The sequence below is a fragment of the Acipenser ruthenus genome, chromosome 12, assembly GCF_902713425.1.
Source record: "Acipenser ruthenus chromosome 12, fAciRut3.2 maternal haplotype, whole genome shotgun sequence".
Taxonomy (NCBI): Eukaryota; Metazoa; Chordata; class Actinopteri; order Acipenseriformes; family Acipenseridae; genus Acipenser; species Acipenser ruthenus.
The window spans coordinates 2,830,159-2,851,326 of record NC_081200.1 but is presented as its reverse complement, the minus strand read 5'-3'; the positions used below and the strand labels follow the sequence as shown (position 1 = coordinate 2,851,326).

Below are 21,168 nucleotides of genomic sequence, written 5' to 3'. Positions count from 1 at the left end.
ACCAAAACATGGACACAGGTGAAGAAAATAAAAGAAAAGGAAATGTAAAATGTGCACAAAAATAAATGTTGAAGCATGAAAGACACAGCAAGGAATGAATGCATCCAGCAAATGAAGCATTCAATAAAAGGATGATATTAGCCCCTTATCGAAACACCCTGCTAATCAGCACAGTGCTGTAGATAGGAGCAGAGCTGGGGAAGGAATCAATTCAAGAAACTTTTCCAGCTCCACAACAGGTGCACACTGAACATGATTTAACACATTAACAAGTTATCCACCATAAAGAAACAGAACAAACATTCAGCTATGCAGCTGTATATATTATATTAGATATAAAACAAGGAGCTTCTGTTTCCAACAAAGAAAGACAGCTCCACTGCGCCACAAGCAGGTTCAATTTCATACTAAAATAGAATCCCTCTGTGTCGATTTATGCAGGAATATTTAGTCAGCTATTCATCAGCACTAACAGTTCCATTATTGTGTGAAGCAGAACCTCACGTGGCTTGTGTTGTTATTTAATCTTTCTGAATGTTTCCGAAAATGACTGGACTGTGCCTCCTGTTTGTTTGAATATTTTAAAAGAAACGCTGTTAATATTAATGAAGTCAGACAGGAATGAAGATGTATCGTTTGCTGCAGGTCAGCAGTGTGCTTTCTAAAAGTCAACTACATACAGTGCCCAACAAGCACGTACCTGTTCCATGTTTTGAAGGCATTGCTGGCCCTTTTGAAAAGATACCCCTCCATGGCGATTCCATTGTCGGCGTCCACATTGTACTCCAGCTTGGTGTCGTCATTCGAGAAGTCCTGAAAGAGAAACCAGGGTCAGACACGGCAACGAGACTGCATTGTAGATTCTGAATCGAACAAATTAAAGTGTAAACCACAATCCACCGTGAATGTAGACTTCTCCTGTTATTTGCGCTGTACAGATTCTCTCTATACTCCCACCCCCAAATCTGTTCCTTTCCATGTTCAGACCACCCCTACCTAGCCTTATGGCTTTGGCTCAGCTGTGAGTGTGTGGGCAGGGTGTCAATGCCAAGCACAGCCGAAACTGGAAGGGAATAGAGTTAACAGCCATTGCGATGGAGGAGATTGGCTCTGTGCTTAGACAGTTCTGCAATATTAACCTTTAATAGAATGCAAATAAGGATTGAAACAACTGCATAAAAGTGCCATATTGAGTATTAAGGGATGGTCTGCATAGTCAGAAAGACAGTAAAGGGGAATGGGCTGAGCAAATCCATGCACGTGTCGACAGTCAGGTTTTACTTCATTATTTCTTGTTTATTACCATTGTTCACATTTGCAGGCTGCATAATCCTGCTTCTATTTAAAACCTGGTGGTCAGTGTTCCTGTGTGTTCCTGTGTGCTGCAGGCTTCAGGACTGCATGGAAACCAACAGTCATATGATCCCTTGCGCACACAGTGACAATGTTTTCTCTGACTCACTTCCACTGAAACATAAAACCACTCTTCATTGAATGCATTGATTAAATTGGATCCAGTATGACTTACTGGTGCACTGCAGTGAATTTACAACAGTTTTTTCTTTATTTATTTATTTTTTTAAAAGGCTTTATTATGTATTTGATTGACTGATAATAGTTTTTATTTATTTTTTAAATCATAGTGTAACAAAATAAATCTATTTAAGGTTTTGACTTAATATTTAACCAGAATAGTTTACCTGGACTACCGAGGCTATTCAAATTAATAACATCCCTAATTAGGAATAGGGCCAATCAACCTTCAAATAATGCACCTATTCAAAGAAAGGTTTTGTGGCTGGGGTTGTCTCATCTCATAAGATATAGAGGTCAAATTCAGCATAGAAAGGAGAAAAAACTTCAGTATTTAAAATGTTCATACAGTAGGTTTCCAAACAGATTTTTTTTTTGGTATCCTTTTTATCCTTTCACAGACCCTGATTAACACCCTCTTTGACTACCTACTGTTGCTTTGGGCAACAAAATCCAAGCCCCAGCCCAGCTAGATAGATTTAGTAGAGGAATGGAATGAGGTATAAGTGGAAACAAAACGAACACAGCATATAGTACCGACGCAAACAAGAAGAGATTTCGAGCAGAATTTGTTCTTTTGCACTCTTTCCCTTTCACCTTACCAGCAGACTGTGCCAGGGAATGGACTCTACTGAAAAGTAAATCAGCATATAACTTCTGACAGATCTGCCAAGCAGCTGGTAAAGACAGCTTCTGATAAAGCTGGAAACAGCAGATGAAGTGGTCTTTATTGGTATCTGCTGGGTGAGGTTCTACACATGCATTTGTTCCACAGTCTCTCTTTAGAATGTGGTAAGAACACACAGGACATGTGCCGGTGATCCTGTCTCCAGTGTTTTCCACAATGACCCAGTTTGCAGTTGCTGTTTATTTTTGGGAGTAGAATGCATTCAGTTAACACTCTGGCAGGCAGACATGTTGTTCACATTTACCAGCCCTGCCCAGGATTCCCGTTTTGAAGCCGAATTATTAGTGGGGTCAGGATGCACAGTTTAAATGGCCCTGCAAAACTAAATGCTTTTTGTTGGGGGGGGAAAAAAAAAACTCAACTGACAGCCATGTCTCATCCACACCACACATGTTACACTCCAGATTCAAATCTGGATCTGCAGATACAAGACCCATATATATATATATATATATATATATATATATATATATATATATGGATCTGCAGATACAAGACCCATATATATATATATATATATATATATATATATATATATATATATATATATATATATATATATATATATGTGAAAAACAGAATTGACAGAAGTATACTGCTGTAATATAGCTATGCTCCCATCTGCCACCTACATCTTGATTGGCCCCCCCAATTCCTTAGCATTTATCATCTTGACCAATTTAATCATAGTGACCATTGTATGTTTTACCAAGTAAAACATAAACAATTTCCAGATGTTTGGCAAACCCTGGAAGTGAAGGCATTTCTATTAGTTGACCTTTCCTGCATCTTTATTACTGAAACCAACTACAGAAAAAAAAAAGAAAAAATATCTTACACAGTAACTTCAAACATCTAAGTGCATAAATGAAAATGAGTACAAGTGAATTGATTTTATATACTGTAAAAGCTTAAAGTATTATTTGTGAATAGGAGCATATCAAGGGAAAATATAGAAAAGATTTAGAAATGAAAAGATAAATACATAAAAAGCTACCTACACCTGTTGACCTCCAAGCACAAAAGCATCTGGCATCTGGCACTGTATCAGACGCAGTCACCTAAAAGTTTACATTAGAACAAGGAAAACTTGTTTGGCCGAGAATACTGGGGAGAAAACCCTGTCCTACAATTACAACTAATAGACAACCACTAACAATAAAACCCACACATTATCAATCCTACAAGTCACACACAAATCCCACCCTTAGCCAAAAGCATGCTACTGTATTATGACAGCACACTTCAAGTCTACTCGCAGCACACAAGCAGTAGACTGAAGTCTGCAGCACACATACAGTAGCCATAGCCTTCTCTATGGTGTATGAATACACAGTACAAGGGGTTAAACACTTACCAGATACCAGACATAATGAAATCTACTGAAGATCTTCATGATGTCAAGCGCTTGTATTCTCAGAATTGATGCTCTTTAGTTTGGACAACATTATCTCAGCTTCTTTCACCAGCCCCCTCCCCTCACCAATGCCATGATTTCAAACCCTAATCCCCAGTTTTACAATCTGCCTTTGAGTTTCCAGACCAGCTTCGATCACTCACTGCTGATGTGTATCAAAGGGCCGGCCTGACGTCTCCATGTTAATGTTGCACTGCACTGGGGAAGCATTGCTGTAGCTCCTCCTCCTCCCGTCAGAGCTGGGCTGAGGTCATTCCAGTTCTGAATGCATGGTCATACCTTCATGCACAGTGCAGGCAGACTGTCCTGTTTCTAGACACTGCCCTTCTAGCACGAGCGGCAGAGATAATGTCGTTCCTTACGAAGCAGCATTTCAGAATTCATCATTACACGATCCAGCCTGCATTTGCATTCTGTGTTCTTGTAGCACTTTCTATATAGTAACTACCCCCAGGGTGTATTAACCGGACCACAGGGCACAGTTTTACATTTGTAATACGAACACCGTTAAACACATGGATTGATTTGTGTCTCAACATTTGGAATAGAAAACAAAAAATAGAATAGAGCGATGGATTTTTGTTATTTAACAAATACATTTACATGCATGTTTTTTTCTCACTAGAATATTACTATTATACCGTCTGTTTTTTTTTTTTTTAATTAATATTATCCAACAGTTTTCATTGTCTCGCTATTGAAATAAATCATGCCCATTGTTACAAGATGCTGCTGTTAGTCGTGCTTAGCTGTATCAGTATTGCATGCCATTGAAGGAGACCCTGAGAAAAGATAGTGAAAAAAAAGCTTACCTGCAGAGCAGCCTGACAGCAGCAGAGAGAACAGAAAGATGACCAGTTTAGAGAACGATAGTAAAAAAAGGAGGAGAGAAAAAAGAGACAGCGTAAAAATAGCAGCCTGCAATAAGGAGGAGGAGAAGAGACAGAACCCCCGGACAGGAGCATTCAAGGGCAAACGGATGTTCACACAGCAATCATTGAGAAGAGGTTTCAAAAGCCCCTCAGTGTTTGCACGCAGGGTTTTTTTCAGGCTGATATTTGCATTCATATTTACAACCGAGTGCTGAAATGACAGACACCCTTGCATCGACCTTTACCACAAGCTAAAAATAATCAGCTTGCCAAGATCACTGCAGCAGTGCTAGAAAACATATGTTTTAATATCTAGTCTCAACAACAAAAAACTCTTTACAGAGATAAAATAAAACTATAAAAAGTGATTTAATTTTAGTTAATTCGATTTTTGCTGTATTTTTGTGTTTTTTTTTTTTTTTTGAGGCTGCAACCAAAATATTTAGTTAAGATACTGTAACATGCTGCACGATGTAAAACAGATGGAACACAGAGAATAAGAATGAGGCCTCACTGCAGATATTTTTAACAAGAGACACCCAAGCTGCTGTCATTTTGCAAAGAACTACATGGCTGTAATTGGATTGTGCCTGTTTTGCAAACCATCCTGTGTAACTATCCTTCCTTACTGTTTTATTAATGAATGACAATGACTAAGAGACTGGTGCCTATCACTCACCAAAGTCACATTGCCTGTGACAATGGCATGAGGCAGCCATTCAAGGAAATATATATGCTGGATATGAGAGTTCGTCAATCTGATAGCTGCTTTTAAAGTGGTTCTCCAAGTATTACATTACAGAGCAGTGCATCTAGAATGCTCCAGCAAGCTCCTGTTTAAACCTTCACTCTGCTCCCTCTAGTGGAAGAGTGAAGATAGACCTGTATTCATTCAAGCGCTGTATAAACCACAGCAGTAAAGGACACATTATGTCAATGCTCTCCCTCTAAATGTCGGGACATGGACAGGATCTCCCTTACCTTTTGCTGGATGGTGGAGTGCTTCTGTTCCATATCGCGCTTCTCCTTTGCTGCATCTACCACCAGCTGGTCCAGCTAGAAACAAGAAAGCATGAATGGGAGAGGGGGGTTCATTTAGACAGGCTCATTTACTGGTCTAATTATTACAAGCAGTTCTGGCAGGGACAGGGTTATTTCCCTACATTACTTAGAGGAGACAAAGCCAGACAGGATAGTGACCACAGCTATACACTGTAAAGAGAGCTAAGTGGCTAGCTCCCCAGGACAGCCACAACCAGCAAAAGCCTGTGGAACAATGCACACTTTTAAAACCAGTTCCTGTGATTTCATTTTCATTTCTATGAAGTGTGTGATAAAAGGGGAACCCCTGAATACCGGAATGATAAAAACACAGTGTGAACACTTCACACGAACCACCTGGAAGGGGGTTACCGTTTTTAGTATCATAATGAAAAAAAAAAAAAAGATTTTCATGTGTTTACTCTCAAGCTAAACACAAAACTCATGACAAAAGGGCTTGAAATCAACATTTTCTATTCATTCATTATAATTACAGTTCCAGCCTTCTGTCCCCACAGCATCACAAACTGAAAAAACATCATTAACCAAATATCACACTTCAGATCTGATATAAAGCATCTCCAAATACCAATAGCCAATACCACCTTCATAGATGCAATACTATACAGTATATTCATAACGGCCCATTTTCTCCATACTTGCCTCCTCTATTCCTACAAAGACCTTTATATTTACTTTTTAAAAAAAAAATCAATACATTTCCAAATCCATTTTCCAAACATCCACAACCTCTTAGTGTGAACAATCTACATTCTCACCCCCCAGCCCCCTCCCTGTCTGTCAACGACATCCTGTATGGAGACCCCAAGCCCCAGTAACTCCTGACCTGCAGGCAGCTCCGCCATGCTTCCAGACACAGATGTTCCAGTTCCTTTAGCCTCATGTCACAGGACCACTGGCTCTTGAGATACCAGGAGCCTTAACTTTGATGTGAAAGGAGCCGCCTTGCCTCCTCAATGATCTGCTTACTGTACTAGTTACTATCATACCTTCTGCCTTGTGCCCTCACTCCCAACACAAAGATCCCATTACGGGAATTCCCTGTCACGCACTCTCAGACTACCTTCAAAACTCACTGGTGAATGACAGAGAGGAGGCTACTTCCTGTTTCTATTTTAAGGCCAAAAAACCTCCCCAAAAAAAAAATTTCTGTTGATTTGATCACAGGACGGCTGATGCAATGAGACTCCCACTGAATAGCAGCATGATCCATTCCTTGTTTTATTATGAGCTTGGATTTTGTGTTTCTGTGGAAAGGCAACAAGCTCAGGTGTTGAATTAAGATTATAAAATAAAGAATGGCTGAAACTGCTGAAGGTGTCTTACCCACCCCTTGTGTAATATATCACATTAATTACAGCAACAGATCTTTCTACTGCAGATGTCTATGCAACGTCACCAACAGAATATAAACATTCAAAAGCATATAACAAGTGGGAGAGACACAGAGAAGGGTTGACTAGAGCTAGTGCATGTGTCACAATGGTAGTGGTTGCATATAGAGTAAACGACTAGCAGGCTCAAACTGCTTTCTAGCTACTATGAGATTCGAATGGAGAGTCAATACACCTACACGTGCTCGTTACACAGGGATTATGAGAGAGATAAACCAGTGAGGCCCCAGGACTCACCTGCCCTCCGAGCTGTTTCATAAGCGGCTGCAGGTCTCTGAACAAGTCATAGCCCTGATGGAAAAAGGTGAGGTGGGCGTACATGAAGGAGAGCATCTGCAAGGAGAAAAGAGAAAAAGATCAAAACGATAAAAATAAAAATCACTACCATTTAACAGCAAGCCAGATTCCTTAATGGCAGCTTTTTAGAGACCACTTTGCATACTGTATTTCCTGACAGTAACAAAATAATTGATGGCGTTAGTTAAATAAATTAAAATATACATTCTCACCGATTTTAAAATTTCAGATCTCCTTTTGGACTGTAGGACATTAATCTGTAAGAAAAACAACAACATATTTAGGGTTACTAAATGCAACAAGGGGCAGTAAACAGTTTGTATATTTGTTTTAAAATCAGATGACAAAGTATGTTGTCATGCCAGCCTCCTCTCTACACATCTTACAGAGTCAGAACACTCATACAGTAGACCTGCACACAAGACTTGATGGACTTCAATGGGCAGCAGCTTTAAATGCTTAAATCCAACAGGTAACTGCTCTGAACCAAGCACTTCCTTGCATTAAAACAATTAAAATAAAATAAAAAATAACACACACCACTTTACATCTGGGACGTTTGAATTTAAAAAATAAAATTAACACAAGTTGTTAAATACTGTATTTTTCTAAATCAAAATAAATGGGTGCCTCACAGTCTGTAATATTACACTTTAGCCACTAGATAGAGCAAATGAGAAATTATTCAGCTTCATCACCAACCACTGAATGAACAGACACAGCAGCAGGGCAGTAGTCTAAACTGGACAGTGCACCGAAGGTCTTTCTCATTCATTGAAGTGCACAAAACTAATTTGTGACCTATTTATCCAATGACTCCTTAACAGTTAATTTGACTGCATATAAATCACACACAGTAAGCAAGGCCTGTCTGCCAGACTATTCAATATCTATGCTCTTTCCATGCTTTAAATCTGCTGACAAAACAGTGACCCGTCTGTCCTCAAAAGGAGGAAGCAGAACATATTCTTGCCCTCCCCTCTTACTACATTTCCAGCTGGGCTGGGTTTGGTTTGTTTGCCTCATTAACAGTACTTGTGCAGCCAATGAAGTGAAGCAGGGAGTTGCGGTTTGAGATAAACAAATGCAGAAAATTGGTTTCTGCCACGCTTAGTCGACTTCTCTTTCTTTTAACATTGCAGGGTAAAAAACAAAAAAAATAACAATAAACTGGTCCTGCAGCAGCGTCACAGCTCAAAAGAAGGACACCCTCATTTTCAATGTACCATGAAACGTAATATAGGCCACGACGTTATGGTGCCGTGTTGTTTTTCATACATTCCTCTAATAAACGGTGTGTGCAGTTTATTGCTTGACCCTAGAAAGGGTGACAGAAACGTCTCAAATATACATCCATGCCTTTTAATAAAGGCATAGATGTATATCTATCTGTTTCACTGGTGTCCTATTAAACTCACACAGTAAGGTGCGATTCTTTGTTTCACAAGCTTTAAATGCAATTAGCAAGAAAGTGACGTGCCAGTTACGTCATGAGGCTGGAACACTAAGGAGAAGTATTAAAGTGCTACACATGAAGGGCTAGAATCGGGACTCTTGTCTTCAGGAAATCAATCTGATAATATTTGTATTCTCCAGTCCTGTCTGTACGAAATTCATCAAGAGGACAGTCTCGAACCATTACTCCTCTTTTTCTGCTAATGCTATTTCACAGCAGTCCGTTAACAAGGTTATGCAATGTCCATATTCAGTTATAATATGCTTTTACAATTACGCCTGGGTTTTTAAAACACAACAGATACAACTTAAAGCTAATGGCAGATTTTTTACTTTATTATGGGTATGACTGGCATTTTACATAATTTAGTTAATTAAGTTATTTTAGAGAACTGCAATTACTGAAAGTCATTTAAAAATGCAAAAATTGTCTAAATGCAGTTACGCTATTGGCTGATGTAAATAAAAAAAAAAACAGTAACATTAAACTGTGCTAAACCCCCACTTATAATAAATACAAGGCTTTAACACTCAATGGGGCTCAAGTCAAAAATCAAGGTGGGATTCCTGCGGGCCCACCTACTGCACGTCATTTGAATAAGTAGCAATATCTAACATTGTTCTTGTCCAAGCTGACCTTTGCATTCAATCTTTAGCTATGAAGCATGATATTAGATTTTTTTTTTATTATAACAATAAACATTTTCAATTTATTACAGTGCTCCCCTTTCTCAATTGGGCTCAAAAGACCACAGGCATTATCATATAGCAAACACAGTATATACATTTAAATGCACCTCAACATTTGGACAGTCAGTGCATGCTACAATATAAGAACTTATATATATATGCAGGAGTGCTACTATAGACACGCAAATGTAGTTTTGAAGCAGCACCCTCATTGGACAATACTCCTCTTGAGCACGCTCTCCAGTCTCGTGCCCACCTGCAGCACGTAGTCCAGAGCGATGTGTCTGAAACACTTCCTGGTTGCGGTCAGGATGTTAGTGGCCTCCTCCACCTCGTGCTGCTTGTTGCGAGCCACCTGTGCGTTCTTCACCAGCGCGGTCTCCTTCTCCTCGCTGACCTTGTCAAACTGCTTCTTCGCATCCTTGAACTTGCGCAGATCTCTGTCAAACACAACACTCGGGATTCAGCGCAGTCGTATTTGCATCTGTTAATCTATTACCGTCAGGCTGCTTCACATAAGGCTACTGTATGAATTATAAATAAAAGCCATAAAGATGAGCAGAGCACCTGATGTGGGGGGAGCCCCGAAGTACAGTAATGAAGCTCTTCTGGGTCATTTGAAGTTATTACCCAAGGAAGAGAGGCACTGGAAATCTGAAACACTTACTCTTTCACAAACGTCATAAGCTGTGACTTGATGGATCTCTGGGCTTGGTCAAACAGGATCTGAAAAGAAACAAAAAGGGAATTCCAAAATTATACATAATACACGACTGGACTACAAACCTTCATTATGTATCAGTATATTATTTAAAGAATAACAGCAATCATTTTAAAAAGACAGTTAATGCTTTATAGTTATGAAAACTAGACATAAGTAAGCATTTTTTTGCACAGGTCCCGATAATAGAATATTCATGATAAGTAAAACTTTTAAGTAGTAAAAATAATGAATGTGCATAAATGATGACTATTGCAGCACCTGCAGTGTAGGTATACTGTACAATACAATCATTAAAGGGCACATAAGGACCTTTTTATTTGATTGTGTAACATGTTCCCATGTGTTGCTACAACTGATTACATAAGGTGTGTGTATTGTTTAAATTTTTGTTTTTTACATTTTGACCACTTCTTTAAACTTTTAAATTGCATTCCCTGCCTCAAGATGGCTTCTCAGAACTACATTTCCCATCATCCTCCTGCTCACATATGGAACGGAGATGGATTTACCAGTGAGCAGGAGGGTGATGGGAAATGTAGTTCTGAGAGGTCCATGCAGGTACATCTTGAGGCAGGGAATGCCATTAAACTTAAAAAAAGTGGTCAAAGTGTAAAAAAATAAAATATATTTTTTTTAAAACAACACACACCTTACTTAAACAGCTGTAGCAACACATGGGAACATGTAACACAATAAAATAAAAAGGTCCTTATATACCCTTTAAGATGACCACAGTAAGGTTAAGTGACCACGGCCTGGATTCTACACTTCCCCTTATTAAGTTCTGTTGTAAATGCCTTTTCATTTAAGTTATATCTGCCATTTTTAAGGGGCGTGCAATATGCACATGGCACAGACTCAACATAACTAGTAAAACAACCTTTGAAACCTTATTGATATTTCCTTTCACATACTTGGTGGGAGGACCTTGATAACGCTGGCCCTGCAGACTGTATCAGTCCTATTTCCCTACACCGTGACGCTGCATTGCGTCTGCTCAGTCCCGAAACTAATTGATAGGAAACACCCAGGATTTCCACATTAGGTTTTGAACAGCGCTAATTAAGCCTTCTTGGTAATCCACTTTCCTAGATGCCATCAATATTGAAGGAGGTCACTGATGCCATGACTACAAATGGACTGATTGATTAAATAGATGTTCAGTTAAAGGAATACAGATGAAGGTCAGACACACTTTAGACCAACATTGCTGAATAGCAAAACTGCCTTTCTTATAGTCCCACACAACACTGTTATACAGTACACTGCCCAGGGGCCAAATTAGACTTGGGAAGTGAAACTCCAACTCCGGATCTGCATGCATGGTTACAAACAAGGCTCAAAGAAGAGGCCATTCAAAAGCAGTGTAAACAGCAATTCCAATAACATTTACATGGCAAGATAGGATGTTTACACATATTAGTACTAACTACTAAATATCTAGAGCACAATGACATATCGTCTTCCCTTGTTGCACGAGTGCTGTTAATTCATGAGCACCTGCAGACACAAACTGCAGACGGAATGAAAAACCAAAGTCTTTAAAATGGTTCAGATTTACAAAAGAAAAAAGAAAAGGGAAAGAGAATTCTACACACAGATTCCAAGCCTGTCCTCCCGACCGTGACTAATGAGCACAAGTTCTTCAGGATTTTACCCTGTGTCAGCTGATTGAACCACATCTCATTTCAGTGGTATATCTGGTACACAGCGAGTCACAAGCTTCTTCTTTTACTGAAACCCAAGTTTCCATGACTTCAAAACAAGAAAACAGTAAATCATACGGCATTATATTCTACGTCAACAGCGACGACTGCAACTAAAACGCACGCACGCATTTACTGCACAGCAAAGCGAAGTACTTTTCTTTAACAGTTTGTGACACGGTAAACAGTTCCCTTTTTTCTGTGCTGTAAATTAACTGGCAAGGAAAGAGGGAGCAGTCACATTCACGCCTAACAAGTGTTCCTACTCCAAATGTGTCATTATACAAGCACGACTTGGACCCTGTAGAACCACTCTGATTCATTCGCCAATCACTTCACTTTGGCTTTTAGAAAAGCAATATCACACATGCCAGGGTTTTCAAATATGGGCCAATATCAATCTGCACTTTGCTTCTCCTTGTGCCTAACACACCCAGGTTTGTGGATATTCATACAGACCACATTTGAAAACATGTGTGTTTCCGCTTTTCTAGTTTATATTGTATTGTTTTCTCAGTTGTAGAACCCCTGTAAAATACACTGTAGCTACAATACATATAACTAATTTGAGTTGCAGGGTCAAAGCAGTACCTAGCAATGCCATTTTAAAGCTTCTCTTATCCCAGGTCGCATGCTGTCCTGAAGACTTATTGTGAATGTGAATGCACTTCACAGATCCACCACTAGCTGGCACTTCTCTCACACAAGCAGGCCGGCTGGCAATAGGAAACAAGCTATCTGTATAACAAGGCAGCTGACACTGCTTCCTTTAAGAGGATTTGCAGTGCATCTTGTGAACTCAAAAACAAATCAACTGCACCAACCAACTCATGATGACACCCTCGCTAATTTTATTGAGCTGTTCCGCTTGGGGAATTTCAAGCAGATTGTGACTCACTGGGCATATGGTGGCAGCTTTAAGAAAAACTAGATGAATAATACATGTTAATGAGGATGTTGGACTCTTGGAAGGGAAGTCAATCTTTTCCATCACTCGCTATAATAGATCTAAACTGTTGTGTTATACCAAATCACAGGGAGTATAGGTTTAATTCTCAATGGCTGTCACTGATGGCCCTTCCAGTGTACCAATGGGAGGAATGCTAGTTTGTTGTTTGATTGATTTCTGATCACTTACTGTATGATAATTGATCATCTCCTGCAGGCTTTCAGCAAATTTCGTCAAGCTGGTCTGTATTGAACACAAAAAAGACAAGAGCAAAAAAAGAACAGTAACATACTAATGAAAAAAACATTCTATAAGATTATAAAAATACTGAATATGAAATGCTTTATTGCCAAATCCCCAGGGACACTTACCTCAATGACCTCGTCTTTGGCAGACTGCTGGGCAAGTTCTCGGACTCCATTCACAAACTGTTTGTTGGCTGTATTGTACACCTTGCCAGCATCGATCATTCCAATACAAAGCTTTACCAGCTACAACAAAAAAAAAGTTTGTTTATTTTTTTTTTAATTTAGGAAAAATGAAATCATACACTGGAAGGGGTCTTGTTTGCACACAGCTTCACCACTTGTGTGTTTCACAAGTAACATCCCTACTACTCCCTTGCTTCAGAGTACTCATGAACTTTAACTAACAGCATCACACCAGCTCCAAGGTTAATTAAGCAGACAATAGAAGCCAGTGCCCCACACATCTCTCTTCATTGTTGCAACCAGCTCCCACGGAGGTGCAGCTTTCAACAGGACAGCGTTTTTCTGTGCTGGCTAGAAGAGAGGGGCCCCTAGGGATCGCATCACAGAGGGGACCAAGTTTAGCTCAGATCCCCCTGAGGAGTACAGTCTATCGGCATCAGAGAGCTAACCTGGCAAGGGAATAATCCCATCAAACACAACACCAGCGGCATGGACAGTCGCTTGTTAACTGCACTCCCTGCCTTCAGTGTTCTCACTTCCACCTCCGCTCATTAAAAACACTCGCAGCGTGAGCGAACAAGCTCTCCACCAGTTACATAAAGACAAGTAATGTACAGCAGAGAGAGGTGGGGGAGGAGGGATTGAGCCAAGCCATATACAGTACACTGCCACCATTTCAGGTTCAGAGTCCTCTCCTTAAAGCAAAGAAAGCACTTGTACTGAACCAGACACAGTATCTCCTGCCCACAGTCCTGTGCGGTACTGTTTATCAGGACCTTGGCACTTGGGACTCACCTTATCAAGCTTGGATTCCAGTTCGGATACATCTCCCTCTACCTCCTCGATTGCTGCCCTGTTGAGTAAAACAGAGAGCATGAACACCCAAATCACATTCCAGGAGCGTCCAGAACAAACCGCTGCAGATGCTTTTCCTCGACCAGAACAGTCGTGCCCCCCCCGTTCTATAAACCACAAGCCCCCCCCCGAGAGGCAACTACAGATTATTCCAACAAGCACGTTCTTTTTGTGCCCCTCGTAGTGTTCCTCTCAGTTACGGCTACAGTAATCCTGTTGTGTCCTTAGGCAGTATTTCACAGCCTATTAAAAAGTGTAAAAGGAACAATTTACACAGCTAGTCACCCAAAAATACCATTAAAAGGCTGTCAGTGTTTCTCAGACAGTGATGATGCATGAAAGGTATTTGATTTTACTTTGAAGATTTGGTCAATTTGGCTTCCAGTGTAAATTGATTTCAATTCTGATATAATGTATGTGGGGGGGGGTTAAACCATGTAGGTATCCTGGTAAACATGATAGAGGATGTGTTATTGTTATTGTACATTGTATTGCCTTTGTGAGTTTTCATGAGTGCAGAAATTGCACATGTGATTCTTGGCAGAAGCAGGTTCTAACAACCACAGAGGAATTGAAAGAACTAATGGAAACTTCAGAGCTGTGTTTGTAATTGCAGAAATCTAAAAATAATATCACTACATCTTTATTTAACGCACACGTTTACATAGTGTTTGTATTTGACTGGAGAACGATGCAGAAAGTCTTTTCCATTCTTTTCTTTGTTTTGGGCATTGGCCTGCAGCAGTGACTGGGGATTGAGCAGGGAACTGACAGGCTCACAGGGATTTGGAAGTAGAAGCAGAACAGAATCATTGTGTAGCACTGCATCCCCAGTCTATGAAGACATGCACATCAGGAGCTGTGCAGCAGTCAGTCATGCTTGTTTTAACAGCTACTAGATAAGGTACTGCACAGTGACCTCCACACCAGATGCTTAAGAAATATTTTTCAAAATCCACCAAATATGGTGTCTCAACATAAAAAATAAAAAAAGAACACAGGGTGCAATTATTAAACTACTTAGACTCTCTGTTTCACACAATGCATCCCTCTGATTACAGCCCCAGCTCCACCTAAAATAATCTGCCTTGTTGCTCAGCTGACAGTGACACATGAACACTCCCTTTCAAGGCTATTCGTAGCAGTCTTTGAAACCAAAGTTACACACAGTAATTCCAACCACACAGTAAAGAAACAAGAAGAAACACGCACCAAGGTCAAGATGCCAGCAGCAGAAATGAAAATGTCACTGCCCAAAAGATAATGACGGCCCTACAAGAACAAAAGGACTGAGGCAATGACATCACGTTGGGGTTGTGTGTAAGGAAAGGGAGGAGGGGACACCCAGACAATGCTCTAAGAAAAAAGGACGTGATTTATTGATCACAAAATGAGTCCCACCTAAGCTACCTGGAAGCCTTTTCTCTGCTGTTTGTTTTTTTTCTTAATGGAATAACAACGATAAATATTCCTAATAAAACAAATAACCTGAATGCTGATTCAATAGGCCACCTGGATGTTTTTTTTGTTTATCTCTAGTTCTTCTTTCGGATGGTAATGTTCCTCAGACAAAAGTAACTTGTGATGAAACGTACAGTACAGCACAGTACAGTACTTGCACAAAACAGGATCAGAGAAAAGCAAACTGAAACTACACGTCAGGTTTGGTTTTATTCAGAAGCCATCGTGAAGTAATCCCCCTGGTTTTTAACAGCACGAACTGCTTGTTCCCTTTCCAGCTGAGTGACAGTAGCTCAGCTGTCTACGGCAATCATTTGTTTACCGAGGTGCTTATGGGAACTGGTATTAATACTGCTGCTGCTTGGTTTGGGGACAGATGTTTATTAATCAATAGATATACAGAATGGGCTAAAGCCTGCTACAGGATGTGAGCATATGTTCTACAATAGTGAAGGTTCTGCAGAAAGCTGTAAATCCAATAACGTCATGCAATTGCATGGTTGGAAACGTACAGGACAACTGCAAAAACCATGGCACCCACCGGCTCACACAGCCTGCCGAAATCAGTTTTGCCAGCCTTTCAATTATTCTGTGCGGACACCACAGACAGTACTGAAAAACATCATTCTTTAACACTGCATTCTTCTCCTAAAATATCAGCCACTGTACTGTACGAGGCCTTTATTACAGCAAAACACACAAAATGCTTTTTTAATGCCAAGCGAAATACCCAGACTGCAAGCTGTAGATTATGAATTTATGTGAAACAGCTGCCAGAAGGAAATGAGTTATCATACAGAAGTTGGCCACCCTTCCTGCAGGCACACAGTGCACAGAGACAGAGCTCTGAAAGTGTTCCTCTGCAGTACCTCTCCTCCCAAGAGCCCTCATTACCATTAACCTACATGCCCCTTCAGGCAGATGCTTCATTTTTTTCCACCACTTCTTCGGAAAATGCTTGTTTTTAGATTTGCTGTATTAAGATGCTCTGGATTGGTGATTGTCATCCAAGGCTGCACAAAATAGGTATTTTGACATCTCCTCTGCTGAGCTGCTGTAACTGATTCAAATTATCTCCAAACATCAGATTTCTGTTATTTTATTTTTTTTCCCTACACAGTGGACGGTTATTGAAAATAAATGCACATCACGAGAACAAGTGAAATTATTTTGAAAAGCTTGAATTCAGTTTGGAGGTAACTGAATCAGTTCTCTATCTCAAGTTTAGTTATTAAGTTGTCTGATCATGCAAATCAGATTAGCCCAGCCACTGGCAATTACCTCCTTTAGTTTGTACTTTAAATGCCAGATTTTTTTTTTTTTTTTTGTAAAATCGCTGAGCTAAAATGGAAAACCCTAAACTTTCTCATCTGGCTTTACAGACCCCAATCAGCACTAATCTTTGAAGGACAAAGTCTAATATTCATCCAAAAGGTAGATTTCATGAACCAGGTTTAAGATTCACAATGAAATTACTTTATATATATATATATATATATATATTATATATATATATATATATAAAATTCCATATAATCAGAAATAGCGAAAAAAATATTTTGGTGAATCAATAAATATGCAATTATTATTATTATTTATTTATTAGCAGACGCCCTTATCCAGGGCGACTTACAATTGTTACAAGATATCACATTATTTTTACATACATTTACATTATTTTTTAACACATTATTTTTTACATACAATTGCCCATTTTTACTGGAGCAATCTAGGTAAAGTACCTTGCTCAAGGGTACAGCAACAGTGTCCCCAACCGGGGATTGAACCCACGACCCTACGGTCAAGAGTCCAGAGCCCTAACCACTACTCCACACTGCTGCCTCAACTCCTTGTGGAGAACTACGAAGCATGCAGGACAGGGTGCAGATTTCAGCTACTGTATGCACCACTGTACTTGAGGTTTTAAAATTGTGGGCCCTGCTATGTCTGCATGCATGTTGCATCGATCACATTGACAAAGCAGAGGCTGTTTTCCCTCCAGCTGGAGCTGAAGCAGCTCTGCCAATGTTAGCCTGCACATCTGGAGTCTCCTACACTACACAAGGGCAGAGCTTGACAGCATAACTCATGAGCCCCCAGTGCACAGGCAGCAGAGCCACCACAGCGCACTGCTTCACACCACCCCCGGGCACAGCGCAATTCAGGGAGAGAGCTGGGTTTACTTAGCAGCACTACACAGCTCTAATAGTGCAACTCAGAGGAACTGTAATAAAACTGCAGTCAGAGGCTAGGGCAGAACTTGTACATTCAGGGTCTGAAGTCCTGTAGCTACTGTAACAGGTACCAAAGTCTTACACTAGCCGTGCTTCTTTCAAAGACTGGTGGCAACTGGAAACGTTGGTTTTATAAGCAGGGATCTTTCTAGGCATTAGGAACTAGGCTTAGCTCAGCAGAGATATTTTTACATAGGCCACTGCAATAGCCAAACAACAGAAATGTCTTTAGGTCACAGGCAGCGTTGCACTCAATGATACGCCAAGCTCCTTCAGGAGGTCAATTGTTGCATATAAATAGTGACATTTATTGAAAGCCTGCAACATGATATGTTTTCCATCTAATAGGTAAAAATGTTAACAATATGCAGGCCCAGATTATAGCTGGTCCTTGTTAATGCTGTAGACGAATGACCCACGGGCCGACTGCTGAGCCAACAAATCTTTAAATCACTACCACTGAAGACAAGCATCTCAGCAGTATTACTGTTGAACACATTACCCTCCAGTGACATCTAAATAGCTTCAATAAAAGTGCTGCCTGGCTACAGGGTTTAACCTGTAGAGCAGGAGCCAGCTTTCCTTTAGGTTCTCATTAACTACTGCAGTTTATAGTAACCAGAGCGACGTGTGTCCGCTTCCACTCTGGGGTTACACAGCATAAAAGCTACCGTGCTCGTCATGAAATCACAAGGAGGGACAGCTAAGGATTGTTCAAGAGCTCCCTCCTGGGGCTTGTGAACAACGGAGAGACAAGCTTACTGTAGTCTCCAGGACTGCTTGCATAAAACTCAAGGGACAAATGGAATTTCTTAAAATCAGAAACCCCAGCCAAATCTCTTGGAATGGGTCAGTCAGTCAGCAACGTCCTAGCGCACTGTGCGAACACAGAAATGAGCACACAGAGTTAGGAATGTGGAACGAACTTCCTTCCCAGCTGAGGAGAAAGAGACCATCCGAGCAGGAGGTCTTTTGTCTTCTTGGAAACGACTCCAATACAAAAATGTGTTTTTTTTTAAAATCTGGCTAAGTAAATCTTTTAGTCTGTCACTAAGCTTTAGCTTTATCAATGCATGGCATTCTGTTCACTTCAGGTTTTAGACTGGAAAATAGTCAACCTATTAATAGCAATCTGTAACCACCAGATTGTGGTTGGACAGAATGAACAAAAAGCATGTATAGATGTTTTATGCGTCACAAAAACATTTATAACAGTGTACAACACAGTAAATGTCTATTCAATTGTGAAAGCTCTGAAGATGCGAGTGACTAATCTGATTGTCTATGGGACTTTCTCTGGATTTATTGTCTAATTCTGTTTAAAAGAGATTTTCTTTGCCTTGGCGAACATTGCCTGCTATAGAGCTATCAGCAGAGGTTTCCTGCTTTTGGATCTTAGCCTGTGTGGCTCCCAGGACACACAGGTTACAGCTTAGTGAAAGGAGTACAAAAAATCTCCCCTGTAGCCTGTAGTTCTGATAATGCACTCGCAATACTATGAGGAATCTGACGTTCTCTAAAGCTGTTTAAACCTCTGAAGTGCAGCTAATGTAGTGAGAGTTCAAAGGAAAAGGCAGCCTTTCCTTATCCAACTACAGTATAAGATATTTCAGTTTGAGAGGAGCTACAGCACAGTGCTCTCAGAATTCTGTTCATCACTGCTGGAGAGGATTGATTGATTGATTCTCACTCTCTTCCAAGTTCTGTGATGTTAGTATAGTGCTCCCTCGCTATAATGTGGGTCTCGGGGGACAAACAATATGAGCGTTATAACCGAGGGAGGGGGCGGGACACATAACAACACCCATCTAACTAAAATACAAAATAACTCCCTCTCTATAATGCATATATACTGAAGCAAAAATGTAAATTTCCATTAATTAACCATGCATAAAGCACCATGTAATCAACGCTATATTTTTTTTTTACAAAAAAGGTAACATTCCCACTCATGGATCATTTAACTTAGCAGTTTTTAAACTATAAATAGCCTGGCTAAATGGCAGTTGGGAGTTCAGTTCGAAGCGACAGACAAGCAAACCAAGTGTGAGAGGAGAGCGGGTCGGGCGAGGGGAAGAGGGAATGGGCTCGCCCCAGGTTCGGCTGCCGGAGTGGGGCTGAAGCGTCTCGTCTCCCAGAGAAAGCCGCAGCTCCTCTCGCAGCAAAAAGGTAAATACATTAGGAAAGATAACCACGTAATAGACCTAATATTTATTTAGTTATAAAACGAATGTCTGTGCTTTTCTTCAGTTCAGATACGGGATCTAAAGGGAGAGACAGAAATGGAAGTTAGACTGAGTTGTTTACAGTTTGAACACCGGTACTGTATTTACTGTAGAAATATTGCATGAATCTCACTAGTATAGGGAATTGGGGGATCTGCTGTAGGAGCGTTATATCCGAGGCACGTTATAAGCAAGAGCCTTATAGTGAGGGAGCATTGTCTGTCTGTGTGCATGTAATTATATATGATTATGAGCCATGAGACACTGAAGGCAGTACAGCTGATCAGCACCTTCGTTCTTTCAATCAATACTTTGAATGCACAGCAAAAACCTCATTGATCTTGTCTGTGTGTGTTTTTACCTGATTATCAAGAGATATTATTCATTGTATTTTATCTTGCTCTTAATTGTATTAATACTTGTACTGTGATTCTTGAAATGTATTTTTGTTTACAACTAAGTCGCCCTGGATAAGAGCGTCTGCGAAGAAATGACAATAATAATAACAATAATAACAATAATAATAATAATAATAATAATAATAATAATAATAATAATAATAATAATATTAATAATAATAATTTGTATTATTAATAATCAGTACCAAAGGTTGACCCTACATACTGCTGAAATAGCTTCAAATATGGCGTGTGGATGGATTTCATTCCAGTTCTTGCAATAATGAAGTGAATAATTTCATTTTTAACTAAATTTTGCCATGAACTTATTGTCTAGACATGATGTTCCTGCGCCTGGGAATGAAAGCATCCAAAAGGGATTATTGGAAATTCAAGTAAATGTGAAAAGCAGTAACTTTGGCACTGATCGGACATGAAAAAAAAAAAAAAAAAAAAAAAAAGACATTGGTCATGTGCTTTAGGCATTATACATTCAGACAGAAAAGCTGTTTCTTTTGCTGTTGGTGTGTTTTTGTAATGACACAGTGCTGTACATTTTCACACTATAGTCCTTTGCTTGCAATGCGGGTAGGGTTGGACTATAATGACATTTTCAGGTATCGATTATCTTCTGTAAATTATCACGGTAATCGTGATTATCGGCCGAAATAAATAAAATATTACAAATTCTTGTGATTTTATCAAATTTATACTTGAGCAGCATGACAACCAGCAGTCTAAGTAACTCAGTTTAGAAAAAAAAAAAAAGAAAAACCC

General features: G+C 39.9%; 1 protein-coding gene across 5 annotated transcripts in view; it reads right to left on the bottom strand.

Moving 5' to 3' along the window:
- LOC117417127 (arf-GAP with coiled-coil, ANK repeat and PH domain-containing protein 2-like) overlaps positions 1–21,168 on the bottom strand; it is a 47,975-nt gene that overhangs the window by 16,214 nt on the left and 10,593 nt on the right. For 3 of the 5 annotated variants that reach the window (XR_009330661.1, XM_059034330.1, XM_059034331.1), the window contains exons 2-11: positions 14,014–14,071; positions 13,159–13,278; positions 12,977–13,030; positions 10,076–10,134; positions 9,665–9,848; positions 7,476–7,520; positions 7,204–7,299; positions 5,492–5,566; positions 3,223–3,282; positions 701–813 (exon numbers count right to left, since the gene is read on the bottom strand). Coding sequence is in view for 4 of the 5 variants with exons in the window: in XM_059034330.1 (XP_058890313.1) it covers positions 701–813; positions 3,223–3,282; positions 5,492–5,566; positions 7,204–7,299; positions 7,476–7,520; positions 9,665–9,848; positions 10,076–10,134; positions 12,977–13,030; positions 13,159–13,278; positions 14,014–14,071 (864 nt within the window). In the remaining variant the exon portion in view is untranslated. The remainder of the gene's footprint in view (positions 1–700; positions 814–3,222; positions 3,283–5,491; positions 5,567–7,203; positions 7,300–7,475; positions 7,521–9,664; positions 9,849–10,075; positions 10,135–12,976; positions 13,031–13,158; positions 13,279–14,013; positions 14,072–21,168) is intronic. The other 2 variants (XM_034028973.3, XM_034028975.3) reach the window with 1 other exon arrangement.